At 37.3% G+C, this 17,068-nt stretch overlaps 4 protein-coding genes across 7 annotated transcripts; 2 read left to right on the top strand and 2 right to left on the bottom strand.

Moving 5' to 3' along the window:
• Positions 1–47: 47 nt before the first annotated feature.
• LOC140800700 (uncharacterized) lies at positions 48–1,385 on the bottom strand. The gene has a single exon (XM_073155484.1). The coding sequence runs from the start codon at positions 960–962 to the stop codon at positions 210–212; it is 753 nt and encodes a 250-aa protein (XP_073011585.1). The 5' UTR covers positions 963–1,385; the 3' UTR covers positions 48–209.
• Positions 1,386–4,041: 2,656 nt separating this feature from the next.
• LOC140800727 (uncharacterized) lies at positions 4,042–8,580 on the top strand. Its single transcript, XM_073155540.1, has 6 exons — positions 4,042–4,275; positions 4,418–4,570; positions 5,808–5,998; positions 6,099–6,339; positions 7,935–8,071; positions 8,166–8,580. The coding sequence occupies exons 1-6, from the start codon at positions 4,167–4,169 to the stop codon at positions 8,391–8,393; spliced, it is 1,059 nt and encodes a 352-aa protein (XP_073011641.1). The 5' UTR covers positions 4,042–4,166; the 3' UTR covers positions 8,394–8,580.
• Positions 8,581–9,560: 980 nt separating this feature from the next.
• Positions 9,561–11,509, top strand: LOC140800985 (phytochrome-interacting ankyrin-repeat protein 1-like). Its single transcript, XM_073155956.1, has 3 exons — positions 9,561–10,265; positions 10,828–10,999; positions 11,112–11,509. The coding sequence occupies exons 1-3, from the start codon at positions 10,131–10,133 to the stop codon at positions 11,321–11,323; spliced, it is 519 nt and encodes a 172-aa protein (XP_073012057.1). The 5' UTR covers positions 9,561–10,130; the 3' UTR covers positions 11,324–11,509.
• Positions 11,510–12,119: 610 nt separating this feature from the next.
• On the bottom strand, positions 12,120–16,450 carry LOC140801409 (3-dehydrosphinganine reductase TSC10B-like). 4 transcript variants are annotated; one of them, XM_073156515.1, is made up of 5 exons: positions 15,811–16,450; positions 15,020–15,167; positions 13,901–14,206; positions 13,016–13,068; positions 12,120–12,537 (listed from the first exon to the last, which is right to left on the bottom strand). In XM_073156515.1, the coding sequence occupies exons 1-4, from the start codon at positions 16,345–16,347 to the stop codon at positions 13,061–13,063; spliced, it is 999 nt and encodes a 332-aa protein (XP_073012616.1). In that variant the 5' UTR covers positions 16,348–16,450; the 3' UTR covers positions 12,120–12,537; positions 13,016–13,060. The 4 variants fall into 4 exon arrangements, with proteins under 4 accessions (XP_073012616.1, XP_073012618.1, XP_073012615.1 ...); XM_073156517.1 differs by having other exon boundaries at positions 13,916–14,206; XM_073156514.1 differs by lacking the exon at positions 12,120–12,537 and having other exon boundaries at positions 12,830–13,068.
• Positions 16,451–17,068: the final 618 nt, after the last annotated feature.

Genomic DNA, 17,068 nt, shown 5'->3' with positions numbered 1-17,068 from the left:
AGCAAGAATCAAAAATTGGAAGAGAGGGGAGAACATTTTAGGCAAAATTTATGAGCAATATATTGTAAACTTTACCCTTTAATCTCGATTGTCTCATTGCTCATCATATGAAAGTGTCATCAAAATATATTGTTCTGTTTCATACTTACTCTTAAGTTTAGGAAAAAAAGAGAAGGAAAAGTGATTACTATGGGAAGTTGCCGAGCCAATCACTTGAACTCTTCGTCATCGCTCATCCAATCATCAAGTGCAGGTGCATTCATCCTTGCCGACGTTTGCTTTGCTTGTTTCACAATCTGGGCTGCCTCCTTCCTCACTCTCTCTTGCTCTTTCAATGCCTTCTTCAGCTTTTGCCGCTGCTGCTTTAGTTCAGAGAGAACCTTATCACTGTCGCCCCAATCACCAATATCCAAATCCAGCCCAAAGACTCCACCTTTCTTCGCTTTACTATTCTTCTGCGTCTTCTTCGGCGAGAATCCAAAGCAGCAAGCTTGCCGTGGTGGCGAAGGAGAATCTCTTCGCGAACAATGCGACTTAGAAGGTGATGGGGAAAACCCAGACCCTAATTTTCGTTCCAAACCCTTAAAGGCGTCTCTTTTTTCTTGCGAGAACCTCCCAGCCTCACCACTCTCTTGGCTCGGGATTGGGACTTCTGGTTTGTTCGCATCAATTGGTGACTTTGGTATGCTCTCGCTCGGATCCACAGTTCTGGGTACGTTCTCCTTCTCATGATCGAGGCGTTTCGGAGTGGGCTGGGAGTGGGGTTTGGCGACTGGAAAAGATTTGAGCTTTCGGAACCGGGCATCGAGGTCAGCAGGTAGAAGAGAGGAGTCGGAGAGGTGGGAGGTGTTAAGAGATGCGATGTGCTCGAGAGCGCAGAGATCGGTGGCTTCGGAGATTATGGCGTCGACGGCAGAGTCGTCGCTTTCCGGCGAGGAGAGGTAGGAAAAAGGCGAAGCCATGTGGGATACGTTGAGAGAGTCGGGACTCGGGATTGGAGCGGAATGTGTGATAAACGGCTAGTTTTGTTTGTTTGTGGGACGGATTCTCTGCAGACCCCTAGTGTAGGAATTTTGTGTAGCCGTTCTTACAGCTAATTATCTGCTGCCAAGTATACGATGTAATCGGAGATAGCAGATGATCTACTCTTGAGTTCTGATTAATATGTGTGAATGTGTATCCTTTCCCCTTAAAAAAATAAAAAAATAAAAAATATTATATATGTGTCTCCTTTATGTCATGCCTATGCAGATAATTAGCCGTTCTTACAGCTAATTATCTGCTGCCAAGTATACGATGTAATCGGAGATAGCAGATGATCTACTCTTGAGTTCTGATTAATATGTGTGAATGTGTATCCTTTCCCCTTAAAAAAATAAAAAAATAAAAAATATTATATATGTGTCTCCTTTATGTCATGCCTATGCAGATAATTAGCCGTTCTTACAGCTAATTATCTGCTGCCAAGTATACGATGTAATCGGAGATAGCAGATGATCTACTCTTGAGTTCTGATTAATATGTGTGAATGTGTATCCTTTCCCCTTAAAAAAATAAAAAATAAAAAATACTCTTGAGTTCAGCATAGGCATGACTAGACATGATCAAATGGCCCAGCCCGCCCGTGCCCGGCCCGGACCTGGTTTAGGCTCGGCCCGGCCCGAGCCCGAACTACCTATGGGCGGCACGGGCCAGCTCTTTGCCCGCCCAACCTGGCCCGAAAGCTCGCCCGTTTGGCCCGCAACTAAGCTCGCCCGTCTGTACTTTGCCCTTCTGCTATAGTAATTTACCACTGCTACAGTAAAAATATTTTGGTATTATACCGTTTTGCATTATTTTAAGCACACATTTAAAAAATTTTAATTTTTTTTAAATTTTTTTAAATGGAGGAATATAAATATATATTTTTTAAAATAAGCTAATAGTTAAAAAAATTCTAAAAATAGCTAAAATATGGGTTGGGCCGAGTGATTGGTGGGTCGGGCCGGCTCGGCCCGACCGGTTAGCCCGATCTCTCACGGGCCAACGGGCGGTAACGGGCTAGACTATTCTAGCCCGGCCCAAACCCGGCCCGGCCCGAGTGATTGGTGGGTCGGGCCATAAACAAATACTTAAGCCCGGTTGGCCCGAAAAGCCCGGCCCGAACTCGGCCCGGCCCGCTCGATGATCATGTCTACCTATGCAGTGAAAGATAAATGATGACAGGAAGAATGCTAAGCCAAATTCACTTGAGAAATAAAAATAATTTTTTAAAAAAATAAGTCTCTTTATTTATTATGGCTTAATAATTAAACAATTAACTTAACTCTTTTTTGGTATACTAATATATCATTTTCTCTTCTTATTTCATACAAATTTTAAAAATTAATTTAATAATAATCTAAAATTATAATTTTAATCCTAGATTAGATAATATCTAATTACTACTACTACTTTAATCTAATTAAGGGTATTTTCGTTATTTGATTTAAAATATTATCGATTCTCAATACAAATTTACTATTCTTTATTACTTTAATATTAATTTTATGTCACATTAAATATAATTATTTACTTCTTATATTATTAAGTATTCAACTAAATAATAAAATATATAATACTGGTGTTAGAAATTAGAACATTTTTTATAGAAGTGACCTTATTCTTGCTTGTTTTAAGTTCATAGACCTTCTGAATTGATTTAGAGATCCCAAACCTGATTCGGTAATTCAATATTTTTTTTATCTTTTTTTTAATATCTAACCAAGTTCGCTCTTCAAAAAATAAAGACTAAACATAAGACTAACTAATCAAATTTGGGGCTTAACCTCAAACCAAATAAGGCTAAGTGAATGATAGTAGGACTCTTATCCGGGAGGTTTAGGACGTATGTCCTAGTGACTTGGCATTCTTATCCGAGGTTTGGGAGATACTTATGGGCCTTCAACCGGCGAAGAAGACTTATTGAAAATGGAATAGTCAAAATTCTACGAGACAAGGCAGCTTGTATTTGGAGGAATGGAATGTTATAGACAAGTGCATATATGCTTAAAAGGCCGAGGGATTTTCAAAATTTGCGTGTTTAGAGAGTACAATTGCCTAGCCAATTGCTGGGCAACTAATTGGGGTCGAAAAGTGCTCATTTTTGTTGTCCTTCGATCGATTAATTGGGGGCAAATTTTTGTACTTCTCTTGAGACGAAGAGTTGTTATAGTAAGCTAGACACACTTACCCACTCGAAGTAGGGTAGGATATCAAAAATTAAGCCCCCATCCACTCTAAGAGTAATTATATTTTTTTTACTTCTAGAATAATAGTTGAATACTAGAATAACTTTATTCTAAGAATATAAATACTATTTATATAATTTATCTTTGATATCTATTTAACCTATGTAAAATCAAATAATATTTATGGTAACTTCCAAAAAAATAAAACATATATATTTTTTTCTATCTTTTCCTTTATTTTATATTAGATCAAAAGTAATTATTATACCCTTATTTTAAAATACAATTGAATATATGAATAGTTATATCTAGAATAAAGAACTTATTTTAGGAATAATAAAGAAAAAAAAAACCTATTATAGAATTGATCTTATTTTTAAAATAAACGAGGCCAAAATTTTATTAGTACGACTTTATCTCCTATGTGATCTAAACTAATATGAGAAATTCACTTGCCGTTAATAGAGCCATCAAATTACCATAACCTTCGTATTATATTAAGTATCATGTTGTTTGATCAACTATAGATTTCTTACCAATATTTTTAAGATGATTGAATTATTTCATTCGATAATCATGTACTAAAAGAGAGGTTTTTTAATTTTTAAAAAAAAAAGAGATAAGAGAAAGATATGACAAGGAGAAAATGCATTTTAGTGTAAGTTTGGAGGATGTGATATCATATGATCAGTAAATTCAATGAAAGAAGAAGGGCAATTCGAACATTTAATATCCATTATGAAAATTTCTACTATTAATTTTGGATATTTAATTTGTAATTACCCTTATTTTTATATTTACTTCCGTATTGGATTCGGATCTTACTCGCTCACCACCCGTTTCCGGTCTCGCAGCAAAGGATTTATCCTTCCCTCGTCGTCATCTCCCAATGCCCATAGCCCCGAGCTATTAGGGCTAGGGTTTCGAAGAAGAGTAGAAGCAGCAGCAGAAGACGGGATGGAGAAGCAAGGAAATGTTTATCCGGATTGCATCAACGCCTCTAATCCCTACCACGACTGCGTCGACTACTGCTTGAAAAAGATCGCCGAAGCAAAACAAAAATTAGGTTTCTCCCCATTCTCTTTCACTTCTTTCGATTTATTTGAGGGTTATACCAGGATCCTTGGTTTTTACTGGAGGGGAAAAAAAAAGAATTAGTCTTTGGTGCCTGATTGCATCCTACTGTTCGTACTTCATCAAAATTGTAGCGGAGAGCGAGGAGTTATCGAGGAAGGATCCACCGGAGGAGAGGACTGTGCATCCCGATTGCATCAACGCGTCCAATCCCTATCACGAGTGCAGCGAATTCTGCTTCAAAAGGATTGCGGATGCAAAGCATCAGATCCAGAAGGATATTTCAGGTTTCTTGCCGTTATTCTCTCTTCTTATTTATTTTTTTACTTATGAATCTTGTTTTTTTTTTAGTTTTCTCTTTGTAGCCGGGAGTTTATTTTCTACGTGCTTGCTAATTGCGATCACCGAGGTTGCGCAAATTCCTTTCTCTTCATGCATATAACACCTTCTTTTGTGTATTAAAAAAAGGCCGATTCGTTGGAAAAGTAGATTTGTCTTATGACAGACAGATCAGCAACAACTTATTTTGCAATTTGGGCATCCAATTTGTCTCGAGTTGTTTCCTTCTATCCGTAGAGTCAAGAGATTAAGCTAAGTGATACTGATAATTTGATCAAACATGAATCAATCTTCTAGGTGCACTCATTGTTTGGTTCCTCCATTTCCTAGAGTGAGAACAGGTGCTGGAACCACAATGGACCATAAAGAGATAGTTTAACACTAGATTGTAAATGGCTTGAAATATCTCCCATTAGGAACTGATCTGCCTCAATTTTGGCCAGAAAGAAGTTGCCTTTAAGCCTACCATCTTTCATTATTCTTCTTTGCTAGATATCATAAATAATTCAATCTTCCTGTTGTATCAATATTGTCCTCTTTGATTTTTTTGGACTTTGGTACATTTGATTTATTCTTGCTTTTCCATATCAGTCACATTGATTGTTTAGGGAATGTATTTGAGCCTTTTTTATGAATAGTTCTTGTGACTAAGTAGAAAGCTTTTTGATGGAACTTATACCCGCCTCATTTTTTAGGGAGAGGTTTCTTGAAACTCACCATCAATTTTCCCTTATTGATTTTCTGTGACCCTGAAGCTGATAAGAACTTCACATAATGTTGGCACAGTTAGGGGTGTAAACGAGCTGCCCAATTAGTAATTTTAAGTTTTATCAATTCAAGCTATTTTTGAGCCTAAGCAAGTTTGAATTGATTTAAGCTTGAATTAAACTTGAAAGAAAATCTAATTCAATTATAAAGGTAATTGTGTTAGAAAACTATAAGTAACCAAAATATAAATTACAAGCAACAAAGATAATTATATCAGAAAATTACAAGCAACCAAGAATATATATATATATATATATATATATATATATATATTTCGAGCCTTATATTGTGAAATATATATATATTCTTGATTATTTTGACAACCCTAGGCATATATTGTGAAATTTATAAAAAATTTCTTGTAAGATAGTTTTTCATCATACATAGTAATGCTTCCGATGATACAAATCATCTCAGGTGAGCAAAATGCCGATGGTTCTTCTTCTTTTCATGACTCTGATCATGTTGAACTCCCTCCTGAAGAAAGACAATGTCAAGCAGAAGAAGATGATAGTGCTAATGGACAGCATGTGCAGGACGATGCTGAAGCTGGCTATCCTCATCTAAATGAAAAGCAGAAAAAGCTATTTGAGCTGAGGCTTAAATTGGTTATTTCCCCACTCTCCACATGCATTCTCACTTTGAGTTAGTATATGTATGCTTTGGATATATAGTTCACTGACTTCACTCACTTCTATTTATGTGCAGAATGAAGCAAGAAAAGCCAATCAAATGGCTATGGTTGCAGAAAAAAAGAAGATGGAGGGTCCATCTGAATCAAGGGGCATTTCAAAACAGAAATGGCTAGAAGAACGGAAGAAGAAAATTGGTAAACTTCTTGATTCAAATGGTTTGGATATGTCAAAGGCCTATATGCTTGATACGCAAGAGTCGGCTGAAGTAAAGTATAAAAAGTGGGAAAAGGATCCTGCACCATATGGCTGGGATGGTAAGCACAAAAAGTTTTATTCTTCACTAATTTTAACTGCATTCACATGCAGAGCACACCAAGGTTTATTAGCTGTTAAATAGTATTGGTTCTATTGCTTCATTAGACTTTTCATTAGTGCGAAGTTTATGTTTATTCTAGAATTACTGAAATTCAATGTTCTAAAAAGCGATTTATGTGCTTGCATAGGTGGCTGCATATTCGTTTGTGGTATCTGTGCCACCCCATGTATGGTAACCCGCATTGGACACATAATGGACTTATTGGAGCCTTTGTGTGTCCATATATATTAACTACAACTATTTCTAAATGTACGTAACAAGTCATTGTGAAGTGTCTATGTTCCATATTTCTCTTCACTGTCTTTTACTTTTTCCGATTTTCAACTTGATTTATATATATTTGTCAATTTAGGTACTATTACATATCAAGGCATCGGCATTTGTATCCATATCTTGCATATGTGCTATGTAGTCCCTTGACTGCATGCACATTCTGGTCGCGTTTTAGAACATTGCTGAAAATTTTTGAGTGCTGTCTGATTAAATATATTATCTGATGTTTCCTATCTGATAAAAATGACTAGTAATAGATCATTGCTACTCTTTTGGACATTCAATTTGCTGAGCATAATATGCTCACTGTAATGAAGTGAGGAAGAATATAAATAAGAATTCAGGATTTTTTTGGATATCTATGTTCTAGCAAGACCTCAGTGAGGTAACATCTTAATATGATGGTGCGAGAGATGCCACTGTGGTTCTTAGTCAGGTAAAGCATGCAACCATAAAGGCAATGGTGCTACTTATCAACACTTAACAGTTGTCTGTTAGTTTTTTATGATAGGAGTTTTTTTTTCATCTGTCTTCTTTTCTTTCCTTTTCTTTTGGATTGGCCATTTTGTGCACATCTTTAGATGCAATTGAAATGGGAGCATGTACTGGTTGGAAATCTGATTAAATGTGAAGTAGCCAATTCCCCCTTTGCGAACCAGGTTGTAAGTAATTATACCTAAGGAATTAGATATCGATCATTGAATTACTTAATGTTTTTCCTTTTGCCAGTAGTGATTAGTTTGTTGTGCTACATGATTTTGAATGATGGCAGGTGCAGAATCTTTCCCAATGAACCTAATGATCTTTTAGATTTGATTCACAGCAAGCCAGGGAAACTCAACCTGACTTGAGATAATTTTAACTGGCTGTTTTTTTACCAGGGTTAGCAGATATTTCTGTCTAGTTGCATTCTCTTCTTCTGGATAATTTAGTCAGAAGTTGGTCAACCTGGTGAAAAGTTGGATCAGATTAAAAGAAAAAACTATGCTCCAAAGAGGGCTTTGGTTAAGTGTTGGTGAACTTAAAATTGTAACGTGAACTTTGAATAGACAAGAATAAATATAGCATTTCCTTTTTATTTTTTGCCGTATTTGAAATCACACCTTGCCTAAGTTCTTTTTGGTCTAGTAAGCTGGACTAAGCATTTGCTCTGATATTCAATCTATATTTAGGGATGTACTATGCAATTGCCTAAATTAATCTCTTTCATATGTTTTGCACTACAGTTATATCTGACCACTTTGTTTTTCTCTTTGGCAGTTTTCAATCAGAAAACACTTTATAATGCCTATAAAAAGCGTACTAAGAACATGGAGATTGACATGGAGGCATACAATAAAGCAAAGGAAGCTGATCCGGAGTTCTATCGTGATGCTTCTAGCCTTCAGTATGGGAAGGTACACATCTTCATACAGTTAAACTTGATCAACTTTTTGTTGGATCTTTAGAAATATAGGACAGAAATTTACACTACCATCTGTTGCTATGTAGGTATCAAAGGTCCCTGAGGAAAATATTGACAGAATGGTAAAGGAGCTTAAAGATAGGGAAGCAAATCGGAAATCGTTTAGCAGGAGGCGCAAGTTCCATGAGGAGAAGGACATCGATTCTATCAATGACAGGAATGAACACTTCAACAAGAAGATTGAGAGGGCCTTTGGCAAGTACACTCTGGAGATCAAGAACAATTTGGAAAGAGGAACTGCTTTACCTGATTAGTTCAGTACTCGGCAACTTTTGTGCTATTTGCTTTGTCTTACACCCTGTTGATCTTGCCAAGATGTTCAACAGGCGTCTGTTATCAGATTATCTCATGTAGGTTTATTTCCATGTATAGCACCTGTGTAGCCTATAACCATGGAGTTGTCTACCTCACTTCCTAATGAATCATACTATGTTGTTGCAACTCCTTTTTATCATTTCCATAGCAGCTGTGTTCAAGCTATGATGTTTGTTGAGCCTTATACTCGATTATAGGAAAGAGTATCTCTTCGTTTGAAGCCGTGACCTATTCTTTCCTCTTGGAAAAACGTGCAACATAACCTGTGGAGTGCAATTAATAAAAGAACCAAAGGAAACATTTTACTCTACGTGTCTCTAATCTTACATGCATTAAAAATAAATTTAAATAATAAAGATATAATAAATATATTAAATATGTGTGTTTTTATCATACTTTTGCTATTTAAAATTTAATTAATAATATCTTCTATAATATTTTATGGGTGATTTGCAGAAAAAAGTTTTAGTTTTTTAATTGGCAAAAATATGCTACTCTATTATTGAATTGTAAATTTTTTTATTTTTTTACTTAGACTAATTTATTTTTTTCTAATATAAGTTAACTATTTTATCTTGATGCGCATATTGTTAAAAACTAAAACGTACATTTATATAAGTGATGCTATTTTTTAAATCTCGATTATACATATTGTTAAAAATTATAGTATATATTTTGCACATGCGATGCATATATATTACATAGATGATGCGTGATATTTTTTTAAAAAAAATCTTAATACGTGTATTATTAAAAATTTAGAGTATATATTTTGCATAAGTAATGTGTATAAATTATATATGTGATACACGACGTTATTTTTACAACACAATAATTTTTTTAAGATCTGTTAAGACTAAATCAATAAAAAAAGACTCGAATTGTAATTTGATAATAGATAAGCTTTGACTATTAGAAAATTAAATGGTTTTTTTTCTGAAAATTGACATATATTTAGATAAATTAAAGAAAATAATTATTAATTATTCTAATATTATGATTAAAATTTTTTTAGAGGGGTAAGTATGGCAATAAGAAGCTTTAGAGGGGGGTATAAACGTCAAAAGAGAAACTCCTAAATCGCATTTATTCTAGCCTTACACGGAACGATTGTCCCACGGCAGACGACAAGAGGTAAAAAGTCGAGCGTGCGAACGAGCTCTCCTCCTGCGCCAGAAGCTAGCTATAGATTAGGGTTTCGCGTCTCGCTCGATTTGCCTGCCTCAATGATCCTGTCTTAATCCCTCCTAATACCCTCGCCTTCTATTCGCTTCCTTTGAGCTCCATTCCTACTCGATTTCCTCTTCTCCCTTTACCCTTTACCCTTCACCCCTCCGTCGCGATTTCTAGGGGTTCTTTCTTTCATTCTCAGATCAATTTGCGCCTTCCACTATGTACCTCTCTCCTTCTCCTATGCTCGCTTCTGTCGTTGGTAACCTCCGCGTCTTCGGCCCTGGATTGAATCCCTTCGCTCCCTTCGGCATGGGCAACTACACGGCCTCCCGCTAATTTGATTTCTCTGGGGGGTTTTTTTTTTTTCTTTGTTTTGGCGGAAGTTTGAGGTACTATGTAAAGATTACATCTTTTTCTTTACAGTTCGTGTGATCCTTTCTTTTGGCCGGTTTTCTATTTGGGAATTGTTGTTTTCGTGATCTTTATTCTTGATCTGGTGAGATATGCCGGAAGACCAGGAGGGTCAGCCGCAGCGCTATGTTCTTAACAGGCGATCGTTCAGGCGCCGGTCCAGCGATAGGGACGACAGAGGCTGGACCCTGCTTCACATTGGTGCTCGCAAGGGAGACCTCAAGGAGGTTGGTGTTCCTGCCTCTTGAAGTTCTAAAATTGTCTGCTTGACAGTGCTCTTTTAATTGGCTATTCAGTTTGATTCATGCATGCCATACTGCAACATGATGACCTCAAGGGTATCCCTGATGTTACAAGCATGTTTTGAGCGTAATTTCCCTAAGGTGAAAGATATAGGTTTTATGGAGCATAAGGTAATTAATGATTAGTTGAATATATGGGAGAGCTTACATCGTAAATAGCTAATTCTTTGTGTATTAGTTAATGAGGAAATATATTATGACAGTTGGTCTTAAATGTGGAAAGAGGAGTGTTATGTTAGGTAGCTTGGCATGCTCTTAGGCACCTGCCGAGACAATAGGCGCTATGCAGTTCCCTGTCCTCCTGTCTACTGCTAAGTTTAGTATATCATAGTTTCTGACAAGATTATTTATCCAACGCATTCCATTGAGGATATTATGAGGTTTAAAGTGTTTATGGTTCCAAAGTGTAAAAACTTTTAACCCCTATAGAGCTTTATCAGTTTGCCCAGCATTTAGTATTTGCTCGATGATGGATTTATCTTTTCAGGTGAAGAGACTTTTGGATGAAGGCATGGATGTTAATATGCCTGCCTGGGGACCAAAATCACATGGTGTTACCCCGCTCCATCTGGCTGCACAAGGTGGGCACCTCAAAATTATGGATGAACTTCTTGAGCGTGGTGCGAACATTGATGCTAGAACAAAAGGAGCATGTGGCTGTAAGTACTGCTTTCTAAAGTAGTTTGGGCGTTTACAATTGCCTTTTCCTGTGAAATGTTTCTTTTTAACCTTCAAATATAATCAACTCATTGGTACGTTCTGATAATCCAGGGACTCCTCTCCACACTGCAGCTAAGGAAAGAAACAGGGAAGCTATCAAGTTCCTTGTTGAGAATGGTGCATTCTTGCCCCCTGACATAAATGACAGTAGGTTCAATCCACCTCTCCATTACTGTGCAGGCCTGGAGTGGGCATATGAGATTAAGCACCTACTACAAGAAAGTCAATCTACCGGTGAAACTTCCTGCAGCTCTGAGAGCTAAGTGAGGATCAATGAGAGTTTCTGAAGGCATCCCTCTTACTAGTGTGAATGGCATCTGAGAAGACTGATGTATTATTGTACCTACAAATACTACACATCTTAAAACTCTGTGAAATTATGCTACTTGTTCCTAACTTTTAAATGGATATCATGCACGAGTATTCTATGACAGATTATACTTCCGCAATTTTGATAGAGCAACTCCTTAATTTGTTATTTCTGTACTTTTGAAGTACCTCTTTACCTTTGAAGATTAAACATGAATGTTTAAAGTGAAGGTATTATTTGAATGCGTAAATTTGTTTGCACCTTAAGCTGCTATTGCGGGTGAGCAATAGGTTTGGTTCATCCCTGTTTCTTTCCATCCATCTCTTTAAGTCATATGGGGCCCATGTTAGTAGCATAAAATTCTTGTATCATTATTGTAGCTTAAATTTTTCTGTCTGTTTTGATTGGAATTACCATGTAGGAAGCACTTAACGAATGCATGGGAAATGGGTTCTACTGGTAAGTTCTTTCTGGGTTTCAAAAAGGTTTTACCTATCATAGTTATGGCGATTCATTATGATTTATCCAAGGGGGAAAGAATTAGATCACGTAAAAGAGATTTTATTGACGGCAATGTGTGGCTTGGGTTCTTTTCTTTATTAGATGAGATTTGTGACTTTCTTCGCGATCTTTATGACAAAATGAGTCCAATGTTCTTGTTATCTAAAAAATGTGAATGTCATAGTATTGGCATGCAGATCTCATAGGATTGCTGATCAACTTACATCCTCGAGTCAGAGTGTGCCAGATGTTTCAAGCCATTATTAGATTCTATATCTCGTATCAAAATAAATAAAATACAAATTTAAGCCTTCTGAGGAATTGAGACATTTGTTAAAGCTGAGACTTTAACAGCTTATCAGTTTTGAATTGAAATGGACTCTCTTCTCCTCGTCAACATGCTGCGTGGAAATATAAAGCCCTCAAGGATGATAAGGACTATTATGAAGACATCACTCTTCTATTAAAAAGATACTAAGCATACAAAATTACTCGTGTTTTTTGCGAGGTCACCTAGGTAGGAACTTTTCCACCTAAGCTTTTATAATTCTGTGCCTCAGATCTTAACGAGGCTTTTTGTAATCGTGGAAGCTAAGCACCGCTGCTGCTATAAATTGTGATAAGAAAGACTGCATCCAAGCGGCAGGCATCAGGGTAAGAAGACATCTGGAGGACGAAAACCAAATGCATCAGGGTATAGCAAAGAAGACTCCATCCAAAAGTGATGCTCTGATTAACTTCTTAATTAAGTAGACAACAGCCTCTTGCCACTTAACCAATCATAAGTGTGCTTTATATCCTTTTAGCAAGCAAATAATTTGGTTTGGATGAAACGATAGTAGTGTAAATTGATGATGAATGAACTCAATCGAACTTGTGGGTATGGTCTCAATAAGTACAAATAGATATCTTCGCCAACAAAGAGGAAAATTTTACACAGCAGAGAGAGACAGAGAAGTGGAAGAGTGGAGATTTCGCAAACTATTAAGTGTTACATAGAAAAGTTACAGCACAGAAATCATTTAAAGAAGAAAAAGAAAAAAGAAAAAAACTAGCAATAATGATCCAGCAAAGCTAGTCAATAGATGAGATAGTGAAACACTTATTGAAGAAAATACGTGGATACAAAGATAGATATCCTTACACTGCAGTGAGCACCAGTTGAATGATGCATCTCCTGATGAAAGGCTCAACATCCTGCAATCGGAGTTTCATGCAGATCAGTAGGACAAAACAAGGTTCTCTCAAATGAAACATGTTTCGAACATAAATCAACTTCATGAGCAATATCCGACATATAAGCAGAAAAGTATTAAAAGTACTTCAGTCTATAGTCTCAAAGTATCTCAATATATTACTCACACTTACCCTCTTTTTTTTTCTGTCGAACCAAACTGCAAAGCATTTTGGAAACTTATTCTTTACACCAATTAACATCAATTAAAAAAGAGCTCTGTTAAAACTCAAATTCACTAATGTAACAACTCAACTAGCTATAATCAATCTAACAATCCACAACTAAGTGCGCGCGCATGTGCACTCTGAGATGATACAAAGTTGTTCTGTTGTGTCAAGGATATGAATAAACATATAAAAATAATAAAAAATCATAGTATATTAGCATGCAGGGGAATGTGCACTCTGAGATGATACAAAGTTGTTCTGTTGTGTCAAGGATATGAATAAACATATAAAAATAATAAAAAATCATAGTATATTAGCATGCAGGGGATATGATTATTTGCCTCTTGTTGCATATACTTTGGCTTCTACATAGGTCAAAAAGGTTACATCCTCTAAACAAAATAACAAGTCATATCAATCAAACTCCAAGTTGTGCAATATGATCCTTCAATGGAAACGAGTATCAATTAAACCTCCCTTCAGTGCTAACTTTTTTAAGAGCATATGCATTTTTCTAAGAACATCTCTTACAAAGTTACCCGACATGGGATCCACAAGATATTTTAAAAAATCAGCAGAAATAAGAATCTGCTAAATACATGCAGCAGACAGCCTTGATAGTTACCTTTATGTAACTTACTGTTCTTTTTGGCATGCCACTTCTCTATAGTGTTGAACCAATTCCATTGGAAACATAGAGCAACGAAGCGCATTAAACCAGCACTAAACACCTCAACAAATGCCATGAGGTAGGATCTCTGAGGAGACAGTCCACAAGTCGCTATAGACAACATGGTTCCCTCAAAGTTACAAGGTATAAAAAAGGATCCATGTTTAATTCCATTAAGAGCAATTTTAGCAACATCGTCAGCCTTCATTCCACCAGAAGATTCTGCTATTAAATTGGTAAGCTCAGGTCTTTTCTTCTTCTCTGCATTAATAAGTACGAAACTATCATGAATCTCCATGAATTACACACACAGGCACACACACGCGAACATATATATATATATATATATATATATTACAAATAGCTAGGTAAAGGCCTTGCAGCTCTTGCTTGGAATAATGTTTGTAGAAGCATCAAATTAAAGAAACTAAAAACCTTGTCTGTTTCTAAATGTGACTTCAAGCACACTATGCTGCTGACTACTCTTACTATGTAAAACATAAGCCAGAAAAACAATTCTGAGTAAGAGGGTAACTAAGCCTTTAAGCAAAGACAGTTATTTCTTTGCTTCTGGATTAATTTGGAAAATCTTACGCTTATTCTTATTTCTATAGTGTCAAGTCCAAGTAACTAGACTTTTATTACATCAGCCTTCCAACTTTTTAACCCATTTCTTGTTTTTCAGCTCTAAAACAACTTGTCACTACCTGATGTCAAATGTTATTAACTTTACAAACAAACTCAGAGCAGCACTTTCTTTTCTTTCTCCTCCTTTTCTCCACTCATATTCTTATTTTTACTTTGATTAAACATAACGAGAGTTAACCAAAATTTGATGCATCATAACAATATCCAAAGAAATGTTGATATGCCCTTTATTGCTGACAAAGTAACAACTATTCCACAGTTATGAGCTTATGCTGCTACCAAAGAGTTACTGATCACAACAATGGTTATTTTTGCAAAGCTGAGAATGCTTCAGCCATATTTTCAAATAAAAGCAAGATGCAAATGATTTTTACTAAAAGCCCATTATCAATGAAAACCATAGAAGCAAAAGGAACAATTTCAGACCTTCAGCAAAACCTGGTGTTTCTGTATCAGCAGGAAATATCAAAGACAAATGAATATTGTCGGCAATCACTTCATGCTGCAAGGCCTCTGCCAGACCACGCAGTGCAAATTTGCTAGCTGAGTAAGCTGTGTAACCATAGACACCTACCTACAATATAAAAGACATTGTTGCAAATCAGGGTCCCTGTAATATGTAGCAAATTACACAACATAGTGTGCTTTTCCGTTTTCACATATACTTGGAATGATGTGTTAAAAGAAGCCATTAATATTCTTAAGGTCACAAACACCATAACAGAATTTATGGCATCAACGCACATATTTTGAAGAAAACCAACTTTCGAAATCTAAGAGATTGAAACTTTTTATCTACCTAGAGCTGCATCACATCTGATCGTATAAGAGGAAAACCCCCAAACCACATGTATTCACAATATGAAACAGAAATGTAAAAGATTTGAACAATTTTACCGACCTACACTCCCAAAGACCTTCCACGAAGTGATGGAATATAGCAGAGCACATCAGTTCAAAACCCGACTTTGAAATTGCAAAAAATTGCAACTTTTTCACAGATTCGAAAGGAAAATTACCAAATGCTTGGTAGTAGTGAAACCAATAAACTGCACAAACCAACTCCTCCGAAACGTAAAGATCCAAAATTTCCATCTAACCCGTATTCCCAATCACAATTTAAAAGATAATCTATATCCACATTCAGATCGGCAGATTCTTCAAAGCCGAGGTTTAAGAAAAGAAAAAAAAAAATAAAGAGCGGATATTTGCTATACCTGGCCGGCCTGGGAAGACATTATTGCGATCGAGGCGGGCATTCCGGTCTCCCTCGTCCTCCTCTTCATGCCGGGGAGCGCAGCCTTGATGAGGTGGAAGGTCCCCATGAGGTTAACATCCACCATAAACTTTATCTCCTCCAAGTCCTGGGTTTCCAGCTCCTGGGGCACGAACACCCCCTGGTTGCAAACGAGGACGTCCACGGGTCCGGCGCTCGCGAGGGCATCGGCGACGGCGGCAGGGTCCCTGACGTCCGCGGAGAGGGCAACGGCCTCGACACCGGTAGCGAGGCGGATGGCGTCGACGGCGCCTGCGAGCCGCCCTGCGTCACGGGCGAGGATGGAGACGCGTGCGCCCTCTGCAGCGGCGGTAGTTGCGAGGGCGAGGCCGATGCCACTCGAACCTCCCGTGACGAGCACGTGACGGCCCTTGAGGGGGATACGGACGGGGCGCGGGCGGACGAGGAAGGCGAGGAGGAGGAGGAGGACAACGGGAGGAATAGCGAGGAATAAGAGGAAGAATAACTGGGAAGCCATGGAGAATAGATGCAGATCTACTCGGTATAAAAAAGGCTATATGGAGAATAGGAGATGCTCATTATAAACCATAAACCTCTTGGGTCGGATAAAAAAGGACGACAAAGAGAGGGAATGACGCAAGCCAGTCCAATTGAAATAAGCACGAATTTCAAAGTCCGCCGTCAAGTTCGGACGATTCAACTGCGCGTTTGTGGCCAGGACTATGGCTAGATGGCAATTTTATTGCAAAATTACAACCTATAATGATTATATTTAAATTAAAAATGTTATTATTTTTGTATTATATTTAATTAAATGTAGATTAAATTTAAAAATACTGATTAAAGATAAACTTGTAGCACATTAAATAAGTCTTTTAGTATATTAAAAATAATACTGATCAAATTTCAAATAGTGACTATCTGGGTACACTCGGTGGATGGAGATTTAGAAGGCCGACCATATCTATGAGATGAGTTTGCTGCCGCTATCCCTACTCATGTTTGTTAGACATATGACACCTATCGAGCATAGGTGAAATTAGCATGGAGGGATTGGCATTGCCCCAACTCCCATCAGCTGTGGTGGATCTTCCACCACCCTCACCCTAGCACACTACCGCCTTCAAGGCTGTGATTGACTCTGCCCTCACCCACATTGCCCCTGGCCAATCCTATTGGAGCCGCACCGTCCTCCTCGGTCGTCATAGGTGGAAGCTCTTACTCATTGCAAATAGATC

The sequence above is a fragment of the Typha latifolia genome, chromosome 14 (genome assembly GCF_019914945.1).
Source record: "Typha latifolia isolate L0001 chromosome 14, TyphaL0001v2, whole genome shotgun sequence".
NCBI lineage: Eukaryota > Viridiplantae > Streptophyta > Magnoliopsida > Poales > Typhaceae > Typha > Typha latifolia.
The sequence above is the reverse complement of the archived record's forward strand: the minus strand, read 5'-3'. Positions and strand labels throughout refer to the sequence as shown.

Excerpts from the sequence above, each read along its gene's own strand:
- LOC140800700 (XM_073155484.1), bottom strand. The coding sequence starts at position 962 with ATGGCTTCGCCTTTTTCCTACCTCTCCTCGCCGGAAAGCGACGACTCT.
- LOC140800727 (XM_073155540.1), top strand. The coding sequence starts at position 4,167 with ATGGAGAAGCAAGGAAATGTTTATCCGGATTGCATCAACGCCTCTAAT. Across the intron at positions 4,276-4,417 it reads CGAAGCAAAACAAAAATTAG|CGGAGAGCGAGGAGTTATCG; the intron begins GTTTCTCCCCAT and ends TCAAAATTGTAG. Across the intron at positions 8,072-8,165 it reads CTAGCCTTCAGTATGGGAAG|GTATCAAAGGTCCCTGAGGA; the intron begins GTACACATCTTC and ends GTTGCTATGTAG.
- LOC140800985 (XM_073155956.1), top strand. The coding sequence starts at position 10,131 with ATGCCGGAAGACCAGGAGGGTCAGCCGCAGCGCTATGTTCTTAACAGG. Across the intron at positions 10,266-10,827 it reads GCAAGGGAGACCTCAAGGAG|GTGAAGAGACTTTTGGATGA; the intron begins GTTGGTGTTCCT and ends TTATCTTTTCAG. Across the intron at positions 11,000-11,111 it reads AACAAAAGGAGCATGTGGCT|GGACTCCTCTCCACACTGCA; the intron begins GTAAGTACTGCT and ends CTGATAATCCAG.
- LOC140801409 (XM_073156515.1), bottom strand. The coding sequence starts at position 16,347 with ATGGCTTCCCAGTTATTCTTCCTCTTATTCCTCGCTATTCCTCCCGTT. Across the intron at positions 15,168-15,810 it reads TGTCTTCCCAGGCCGGCCAG|GTAGGTGTCTATGGTTACAC; the intron begins GTATAGCAAATA and ends TTTATATTGTAG. Across the intron at positions 14,207-15,019 it reads AACACCAGGTTTTGCTGAAG|AGAAGAAGAAAAGACCTGAG; the intron begins GTCTGAAATTGT and ends TTATTAATGCAG.